At 36.8% G+C, this 10,759-nt stretch overlaps 1 protein-coding gene across 1 annotated transcript in view; it reads left to right on the top strand.

Annotated features, from left to right (window-relative positions):
• Nucleotides 1–10,759, top strand: part of LOC107718981 (calpain-5-like) — a 30,257-nt gene that overhangs the window by 18,206 nt on the left and 1,292 nt on the right. Inside the window, exons 4-12 of the mRNA XM_016526255.1 lie at nt 766–974; nt 1,083–1,275; nt 2,460–2,653; nt 6,917–6,994; nt 8,280–8,475; nt 8,585–8,707; nt 8,873–9,069; nt 9,653–9,774; nt 10,174–10,224. Coding sequence (XP_016381741.1) covers nt 766–974; nt 1,083–1,275; nt 2,460–2,653; nt 6,917–6,994; nt 8,280–8,475; nt 8,585–8,707; nt 8,873–9,069; nt 9,653–9,774; nt 10,174–10,224 — 1,363 coding nt within the window. The remainder of the gene's footprint in view (nt 1–765; nt 975–1,082; nt 1,276–2,459; nt 2,654–6,916; nt 6,995–8,279; nt 8,476–8,584; nt 8,708–8,872; nt 9,070–9,652; nt 9,775–10,173; nt 10,225–10,759) is intronic.

The raw sequence follows: 10,759 nt of genomic DNA, 5'->3' as shown, positions 1-10,759 counted from the left end.
TAACGGTATCTACCTGCTGCCATCAGAGCAAGTGTAATTACTGCATTCACGCGCTCCTTGGATGCTCTCATTTCCCGAGTTGTGCTTTTAAATCGGAATGTGAAAACAACATGGACACTCTCGTTACTACAAAGATTTGTTGGATTTGTATTATTAGAGCTTTTCGACTTGAGTTCACGTGCATTTTCTCAGTCTGGAAATTATTTTTCACGTGCGGTGCCGGTGATGCTTCTTACGTCCGTTTCGGAGAACCAGAGGACAAATATTTCAATCGACCGCTCAGGCATGGCACCGAAATCTGCGTTCTGATTCGGTTCTAGTACATACCGGTTACATGGGTACCGGTGCCATATTGGTACCGGGTTTCGGTACCCAACCCTATATATTATAAGGAGTAACTATATGTTTTATTAAATGTAGTGAAGTAAAAAGAACGATCTTATGCTTTGGAATCTAGTGAAGTAAAAGTAAAAGTTACTCAAAATAAAACTACTCCAGTAAAGTACAGATAGTTGAAAAATTTACTTAAGTACAGTAACGAAGTAAAACTACTCCGTTACTGTCCACCACTGTTGGCAACTAACTGGAATAAATAAGGTTAAGTTGAACTACTAAAATTACTGAAACTCAACTTAATTTTTATTAAGCAAAAAATAATAAAAATTACAAATGCACATAACAAAATGACAAAAGCTTAAACTAAAATTAAAATAAAAACTGAAAATATAAAAAGTGACACCACATGTCACTTATGTCTCTTTCTAGGTTATCCCAGACTGGAAGGAGCAGGAATGGGATCCAGAGAAGGCAGACTCTTATGCAGGAATATTCCACTTCCGCTTCTGGCGGTTTGGGGAATGGGTGGACGTGGTGATCGATGACCGTCTCCCCACAGTGGATAACCAGCTGGTGTACTGCCATTCAAATGATAGCAACGAGTTCTGGAGTGCCCTTGTGGAAAAAGCCTATGCCAAGTAAGCAGTTCAGGCAGCAGACAAATTCAAAAGGTCTATACAAAGACATACACATTCAAGTAGTGTGATGACATAGTGATGCTAAGTTCTTTCTCTATACCAATCAAGAGTTTATGGCTGCTATGAGGCCCTGGATGGTGGAAACACGGCCGATGCCCTGGTGGACTTTACTGGCGGCGTGTCAGAACCCATGGACCTTCTGGAGGGCCAGTTTGCTCAGGATGAAGTCGCCAGAAACCAGCTCTTTGAGAGAGTGCTCAAGGTCCATAATCGAGATGGCCTTATCAGCTGCTCTATCAGGGTGAGAAGGATACAATACAAACACAATACATACAATCTGCACAAGTACTAAAGCTACATTTTATTTTATTTTATTTTGTATTTTATTTTAGTTTAGTTTTTAACTTTACTTTTTTGTTTTATTGAGTTTTTTCATTTAATTTTATTTTATCTGCACTTTGTTATATACACACATATATATTACATTTTCATTTTTATACGTTTATTTTACTTTTTTATTTTTCATTATTTTCTTTTACTTTATTTTTGTATATTTTAGTACAGTATACTTTATATTTTTTATTTTTATATTTATTCCTATGTTTATACATTGTGGAAGCACATATTGTACATATTATTGATCAGCATTTGTCCCACGTCTGTCAAGATTTGTATTCAGACACTCATCTATTAATCCAGCCATCCATCATTTTTTTCTGCCTTTATTTATTTTCTTTCATAAGAGCGTACTTTTCCAGACTCAAAGCAATCTTTGATTGTGTGTGACATGCTTATCAATGGTCTGTGAAACCTTTCATCCATGGGAAAAAAACTACATTTTTGAATATCTTCATAACTGGATTTTTTTTCTTAATTATAATATCAAATAAAATGCCTCTCAATACTTCAGTCCACTAAGAGAACTCCATTGAGTGTTAAGTAACATTTAGAAATTAATCTGAACAGCATCATCTGATGTGACAGACAGGTCTGTGATGTAAGCAGGTTGTCTGGGGATCATAACAGAAACAGCTTTATCAAGTTTCACCATAACTTAAGGGCTTTTGTTCAAATGTGGAGGATAAAATGAAACATTGATTTATAAATGTTCTGTTAGATACTCAACAAAGTCCTTTCATGTCAAAGTTCAGTCACTCTCTGTCCGTTCTTACAACCTAGTCGCAATTATATCGACACAATTATTCATGTCACGGAGCCTACACGCCTATGCATATTGTCAGCTTCATTTGCACAGCAAGCCCTTTGTTCATTGGAGTGTGATAAATGGGTGTGGCTTGTCTCCTACTGATTAACATCACCATATTTCACTGTACCATGAAAAAACGGCCCATGATTTCATAATTGATCATTCACAGACAGTGCATGTGCATGCATTCTAAACAGGGATAAAGATTATTATGCTTTTGGATAGACTTTAAATTTGGTGTTCAGCAATCTAGCTGAAATTTGACCTTCGGTATATAGGCAACCACAGTAGAGGACATGGAGGCGAGACTGGACTGTGGGTTAGTGAAAGGCCACGCCTATGCAGTGACCGACGTTCGCAAAGTCCGTCTGGGACATGGCCTGCTGGCGTATTTCAAGTCAGAAAAGCTACACATGATTCGCATGAGGAATCCCTGGGGTGAAAAGGAGTGGAGTGGACCTTGGAGCGATAGGTGAGACTGCCCCCTCCTGGATTGGAGGTCTTACAGCATCTAGAGCAGGGGTGTCCACTCCTGTTCCTGGAGGGCTAATGTCCTGTGGATTTTAGCTCCAACACACTTGCCTAGAAGTTTCTAATGAGCCTGAAGACTTTGATTAGCTGTGGTGGGGTTGGAGCTAAACTCTGCAGGACAGTGGCCTTCCAGGATCTGATTTGGACACCCCTGATCTAGAGCATAGTGTATGGCAGGGTTTGCGAACACCTGGGGATTTGTGAGGAAACTGCAGGGGGTATGTGAGTTGATGAAAAGCAATCAAAATAAAATCCTTACTAAAAACATGAAACATTTAATTTGTTTACCTGCATGTCATGTGACCATTAATCTAAATTCGAGAACGGTGAATATGCAGACCCTAAATCTCAGGGGGTACTTCAGGTAAATATATTAGGTCGAAAAGGGTTTGGCTGACAAAAAAGTTTGGGAATAACCAGAAAGAAACAGAATTACTTTTTTACATTTTTTAATGACAGGACATGATGGGAGATAAGAGAGCTAAAGCCTTGTTAAGACTGTCAGTCTAAATCAGATTTTTGTGCACATCCATTTGGAATCTGATCATATTTAGCAAGTGTAAACAGCAAAAAAAAAATTTTTAAATCACATTAAATACGATTTTGTTCGACCTGCACTTCCCAAAAAAGTCAGCATGTTTCCTACAACAGTGTCTGACATTTTTATGTTTTAAGTGGCAAAAAAAAAATTCTTATCAAAGCGGTCAGACTGAATCAGATTTCCAGAAATGTCATTTGAATCAGTGTTGGTTTGCAGAAACAAGGTTGTGTTGTTGCGAAAGTGCAGGTCGAGCTAAAAATGACGATATACTGCTAGTCTGCACAGTTTACACACCTCTTTAAATTTTGAGTCTGGCGGAGATGGCAACATGGAAAAAAGCCACATTTTTTCGGTGTAGGCATAGTAACACAACTTTATTGCCATAGAAACCAATGTAGATATTCCAGAAAACGAAAGAGGGACACACAAATCGGATCTGAACAGTTGCGATAAACTATGTGGACAGTCAGTCATTTAGAATTGGATAGACAATTAATCGGATTTGGACTGACAGTGTGAACGTAGCCTTAGTTGCAAGCCAGACTCAAACCCAAATTTCCCACATGAGCATCAAAACTCGATGTGTCAGAACAGTTGCTATATGACGTGGCATTGTAATAAGACACTTTTTGCACACCTTCCCAACATTCAATTCTTTATAATCTCTACATAAACAGAATGCAAGCACATACAGAAATTATTTGTCCTTTTGCCTTCTCTAGCTTCCTGCAGTGTAGTGCAATACATCCTCAGAGACTAGAGAAAACCATTTCTCTCCTTCCTCTTGAGATGATTTCAGTATAAATAACACATAGCCGAAGTGTCTATTCTTATCTCTGACTGGTGTGAAATTGAGATATCAAGCCAGGCAGGCTGGTATAAAATAGGAAGCTGTTGTGATTGAAACGCAGAGGTCTGAGGGTGTTTAGACATCCACCTCCTTTCATTTAAATAACTGTGCTCTTGTTTGATGACACCAACCCTAAATATCCACCACTGCAGGGAGCAGCATAATATTAAAATGGAGCTGTGTAATTGCAAAGAGGAAAATCTTGACAATCCTTCTCATCAGTCTTTGTTCAAGTGCTACAACAGGCAGGGTTATATTGGCCTCTGAATTATTTACTGGCCAGCCAGAAGACTTTTATTGAGGTGAAAGCAATCTTTCTTCATATTTCTGCTTGATGCATTATTTATTCAGGGCTTGATTAGAAATATCATACTTGGAGAAGTGCTCTATTTCTTTCACAAAATTCTAGAAAATCTTAGTTGATAGTTGTGGATGCAGGCTGTTGTCAGTGAGTATAGCCGTGTGTGTTGTGTGTGAATGTTTATTTCTCTAAGTCTGATGTACGATGAGTAATCACTGCTCTGTTTTGTAGCTCAGAAGAGTGGAAGAAAGTGAGCAAGAGTGAGAGAGAGAAACTAGGGGTCACTGTTCAGGATGATGGAGAGTTTTGGGTTCAGGCAGCAGACAAATTCAAAAGGTCTATACAAAGACATACACATTCAAGTAGTGTGATGACATAGTGATGCTAAGTTCTTTCTCTATACCAATCAAGAGTTTATGGCTGCTATGAGGCCCTGGATGGTGGAAACACGGCCGATGCCCTGGTGGACTTTACTGGCGGCGTGTCAGAACCCATGGACCTTCTGGAGGGCCAGTTTGCTCAGGATGAAGTCGCCAGAAACCAGCTCTTTGAGAGAGTGCTCAAGGTCCATAATCGAGATGGCCTTATCAGCTGCTCTATCAGGGTGAGAAGGACACAATACAAACACAATACATACAATCTGCACAAGTACTAAAGCTACATTTTATTTTATTTTGTATTTTATTTTAGTTTAGTTTTTAACTTAACTTTTTTGTTTTATTGAGTTTTTTCATTTAATTTTGTTTTATCTGCACTTTGTTATATACACACATATATATTACATTTTCATTTTTATACGTTTATTTTACTTTTTTATTTTTCATTATTTTCTTTTACTTTATTTTTGTATATTTTAGTACAGTATACTTTATATTTTTTATTTTTATATTTATTCCTATGTTTATACATTGTGGAAGCACATATTGTACATATTATTGATCAGCATTTGTCCCACGTCTGTCAAGATTTGTATTCAGACACTCATCTATTAATCCAGCCATCCATCATTTTTTTCTGCCTTTATTTATTTTCTTTCATAAGAGCGTACTTTTCCAGACTCAAAGCAATCTTTGATTGTGTGTGACATGCTTATCAATGGTCTGTGAAACCTTTCATCCATGGGAAAAAAACTACATTTTTGAATATCTTCATAACTGGATTTTTTTTCTTAATTATAATATCAAATAAAATGCCTCTCAATACTTCAGTCCACTAAGAGAACTCCATTGAGTGTTAAGTAACATTTAGAAATTAATCTGAACAGCATCATCTGATGTGACAGACAGGTCTGTGATGTAAGCAGGTTGTCTGGGGATCATAACAGAAACAGCTTTATCAAGTTTCACCATAACTTAAGGGCTTTTGTTCAAATGTGGAGGATAAAATGAAACATTGATTTATAAATGTTCTGTTAGATACTCAACAAAGTCCTTTCATGTCAAAGTTCAGTCACTCTCTGTCCGTTCTTACAACCTAGTCGCAATTATATCGACACAATTATTCATGTCACGGAGCCTACACGCCTATGCATATTGTCAGCTTCATTTGCACAGCAAGCCCTTTGTTCATTGGAGTGTGATAAATGGGTGTGGCTTGTCTCCTACTGATTAACATCACCATATTTCACTGTACCATGAAAAAACGGCCCATGATTTCATAATTGATCATTCACAGACAGTGCATGTGCATGCATTCTAAACAGGAAACTCGATGTGTCAGAACAGTTGCTATATGACGTGGCATTGTAATAAGACACTTTTTGCACACCTTCCCAACATTCAATTCTTTATAATCTCTACATAAACAGAATGCAAGCACATACAGAAATTATTTGTCCTTTTGCCTTCTCTAGCTTCCTGCAGTGTAGTGCAATACATCCTCAGAGACTAGAGAAAACCATTTCTCTCCTTCCTCTTGAGATGATTTCAGTATAAATAACACATAGCCGAAGTGTCTATTCTTATCTCTGACTGGTGTGAAATTGAGATATCAAGCCAGGCAGGCTGGTATAAAATAGGAAGCTGTTGTGATTGAAACGCAGAGGTCTGAGGGTGTTTAGACATCCACCTCCTTTCATTTAAATAACTGTGCTCTTGTTTGATGACACCAACCCTAAATATCCACCACTGCAGGGAGCAGCATAATATTAAAATGGAGCTGTGTAATTGCAAAGAGGAAAATCTTGACAATCCTTCTCATCAGTCTTTGTTCAAGTGCTACAACAGGCAGGGTTATATTGGCCTCTGAATTATTTACTGGCCAGCCAGAAGACTTTTATTGAGGTGAAAGCAATCTTTCTTCATATTTCTGCTTGATGCATTATTTATTCAGGGCTTGATTAGAAATATCATACTTGGAGAAGTGCTCTATTTCTTTCACAAAATTCTAGAAAATCTTAGTTGATAGTTGTGGATGCAGGCTGTTGTCAGTGAGTATAGCCGTGTGTGTTGTGTGTGAATGTTTATTTCTCTAAGTCTGATGTACGATGAGTAATCACTGCTCTGTTTTGTAGCTCAGAAGAGTGGAAGAAAGTGAGCAAGAGTGAGAGAGAGAAACTAGGGGTCACTGTTCAGGATGATGGAGAGTTTTGGTGAGGCTCGCTCCACTCATATCCTTCTAGATCAGTCTAGATCATAGTGTCTTATCAGATGGGTTCAAAAGTCTGAGACCACTAGTGAAAATGCTTCTGTTTTCCATTTTGGTAACACTTTACAATAAGGTTCATTAGTTAACATTAGTTAACTACATTAGTTTACATGAACTAAGCATGAACAATACTTCTACAGCATTTATTAATCTTAGTTGATGTTAATTTCAACATTTACTAATGCACTATTAAAATCAAAAGTTGTGCTTGCTAACATTAGTTAATGCACTCAACTCAATAAACATGAACAATGAACGACTGTATTTTCATTAACTAACATTAACAAAGATTAATAAATACTGAAATGTGTTGTTCATTGTTTGTTCATGTTAGTTAATACATTGACTAACATTAACTAATGGAACCTTATTGTAAAGTGTTACCTGCATGTTTGTATATATGTATTTTTCATAATAATATGAATATATTTATATAGCAGCACTATGCAATAACTAATCTAAATTGGTTAAAGCATTAGGTATCATGAACTAATAATTAACAACTATTTCTTCACAATTTATTAATCTAGTTAATTGTTAATTTAGCAGTACACTTTTATTCATATATTATATTATATTATATTATACATTTTGCAGTTATTTTGCACTTTGCATTAATCTAAATCATTAATCAAAGATCATTAAAAATTTTTACTCCATTACGTGTGATGGACTAACAGTAAACAATTTTTTACATTTATTAATCTAGGTTAATGCTTAATTTACAGCATTTGTAAATATAGGTTAATGTCAGTTAGGAAATGTACTATTGTAAATTAATGTTTGCTTATAATACAGTAATGTTAATTAAAACACCTTGTAATGATAGTAATATATTAGTATATGTGGAAATTAACCTATATTAATACAATAAATATTGTAAAAATATTTCTCATTGTTAGTTCATGATATCTAATACACTGACTAATGTTAAAAAACTGAACCGTTTTGTAAAGTATAACCTTTAAGTGTTAAATTGTTGAAAATTGAGTAGATCAACTGAACAAAAAAACACACATTTGAGAATATCTTAGTTTGTTGTTACCCTATTTTGCTTTAAAACTTTGTTTATTTCTGTTTTTAAATCAGATTTTATCCCAGGTTTAAATCCTATTTTATCCCAGAATCCCAGATTTTTACTGTTGTACCCCACTGCATCTGATAAACACCTAAATTCTCCATTTATCATAAACTTCTGTTCCCCCACTGGTTGTAAACTTCTTTACCAGGATGAACTTTGAAGATTTCTGTCACTATTTCACCGACCTGATCCTGTGTCGACTGATAAACACTTCTTACTTGAGTATTCATAAGACCTGGGAGGAAGAGGTGATGAGGGGATCCTGGATCCACCGAGACAACCCGCTCCGCAACCGTGCCGGAGGCTGCATTAACCATAAAGCCACGTTTCTGCAAAACCCACAGGTCAGTGTGCCTGTGTGCATCTGCCTTGTAAAATGTTGTTCTTGTCCTGGAGGCATTTGACGCTCTGGGCCTTCATTGCAGTGAGTTTAATGCATGTTTCTGCCCACAGTATGTTTTTGATGTGAGAAAAGTGGAAGACGAGGTGCTGATCTGCCTGCAGCAAAAGGAACACAGAGCTACTCCCAAGGAGGGTAAAGGCGAGAACCTGGCAATTGGATTTGACATCCATAGGGTACAGAATTGCATTGTTTCATTGCAGCACAATACAAACCTTCACATCTGCCTGCTGAATATAGTATAAGAGACTAATGCCAATGATAGAAGAACTAAAACATATATTTATGGTATCCTGTCAGTCAAAGTTCCTGTCTTGATCAGGCCTCTTTTCTACCACCAGGTGGAGTTGAATAGGAAATACAGAATGCACTCAGCCCAGCAGAAGGTCGCAGGGTCGATCTACATCAACTCTCGCTGCATCTTTCTGAGGAAAGAGCTAAAGGAGGGGCGTTACGTCATCATCCCCACAACCTTTGACCCAGGTCAACAAGGAGAGTTCCTGCTCAGAGTCTTCACTGATGTGCCTTCAGACTGCAAGTAAATTAGCTTCCAGAAAAGAATAGACCTACCTGCACTCCACTTTCCTATTAACCCTTCATCACATTCTTGGCTTCTTCCATGTACGGTTTGTATTGAAAGATGTAATACAAAGGGACATGTACCTGGCAGTGTTATTTTAGTAGGCATATTATTAATTTGCGGTAAATTGAGTTTTATTTATTTTTAATTTTTTACGTTTCATCTAATATTAATATTTTACTGTTATATTATATAGTGCTGAAAATGCATATTTGCCGTCACAGGAATAAATGACATTTTTAAATATATTCAAATTGAAAATTGGAATATATTTTCTATTTTAATTTGCAATATTTCACAAGATTACTATTTTTACTGTATGTTTGATCAAATAAATGCATCCTTGGCATAAGAGACGTCTTTAAGTAAATCTTACCAACCAAGTGTTTTAAGTTTCTCATCTAATATTAGTATTTTTAGCTTTATTTCAGTTAACAAAATAGTAGTAGTTTCAGATTTAATTTTCGTTACCGATAACAACATTGGTACCTGGCCAGAAACTGGTATCTGGCTGATATAATTCCTGCTTGTGTTTCCTTAGAGAACTAACTCTGGACGAGCCTCCTCAGACATGCTGGACTGGGATGTGCGGTTACCCTCAGCTGGTCACCCAGGTGCATGTGTTAAGTGCCGAAGGCCTGCAGGGCCAAGATGCCAATGGAGGTATGTCTACTATTTCCATATACGTAACAGATATATAGCAGTGTGTGTTTAGATGGACAAAAATCAATAGCTGAAGATCAACTCTATTAATCTAAATTAATAGAAGTTTAATTTATGATTTCTCCTTTTAAAAATGATCTTGCTTCTGGATGTGATTAAACTAATAACAATGTGCATCGTTGATTTCTCCCCATAAACCCTGAAATCAGTGCTCTCTAATCTACGGTCATATACATTTGTGAATGATAGTTCACCCAAAAATGCAGGTTTTCTGTCATCTTTAAATGCAGGAAATGATTTTTGGATGAATTATTCCTTTAAGCCATTACAGAATCAGACACATATGCTGCTTAATAAGTCTAGAGCTTTTACATATAGAAATCTCTTTTGACCGTACAGAGCTACACTGCTTGATCTCCCACAAGACACGGTCTGACTTCTGCACAGGAGGTACTGACTTTTAGCAGCCACTAGCATCTAAATGTATCTCCCTCCCCTTATAGAAATGTGAGCATGTGACAAGATTAATCTGAATTCTGAAATGTGCCAAAATCTGCCACACTGTCTCTTGTTTATTTGTAGCACTGAATAGTAAAAGTCATGCAAAACGAATATTTTTTTAATACATGTTTTTGGTGTGACTAGCATTACTTTTTACTCTGGTGTCTTTAGTTCTCTAGTGTCAGTCTGTGCATTTGTCCTTTAAGTGTTACACCTCAGTACTCTGGTTCTACATTTGCATTCATGTTCTTAGTGACACTTTCTTACCAGAGTGAATTATAATTAAGTGTAAAAATCACAAAAAAAACAAAACATGCAAAGATAGTCCTCAGAAACCAAGATGAAATCCACAACAATTCCAAAGTTATGACAGTGGGTCTCTAATGACAAGTTGAGTGAGTGGGTGGGCAGGTGGGTGGGTGAGTGAGTGAGTGGCTGGGTGGGTGAGTGAGTGAGTGAGTGAGTGGCTGGGTGGGTGAGTGAG

Source organism: Sinocyclocheilus rhinocerous, unplaced genomic scaffold, assembly GCF_001515625.1.
Source record: "Sinocyclocheilus rhinocerous isolate Xijiao unplaced genomic scaffold, SAMN03320098_v1.1 scaffold753, whole genome shotgun sequence".
Taxonomy (NCBI): Eukaryota; Metazoa; Chordata; class Actinopteri; order Cypriniformes; family Cyprinidae; genus Sinocyclocheilus; species Sinocyclocheilus rhinocerous.
Note: the sequence above shows the minus strand (reverse complement) of the source record. Positions and strands in the feature narration are given on the sequence as shown.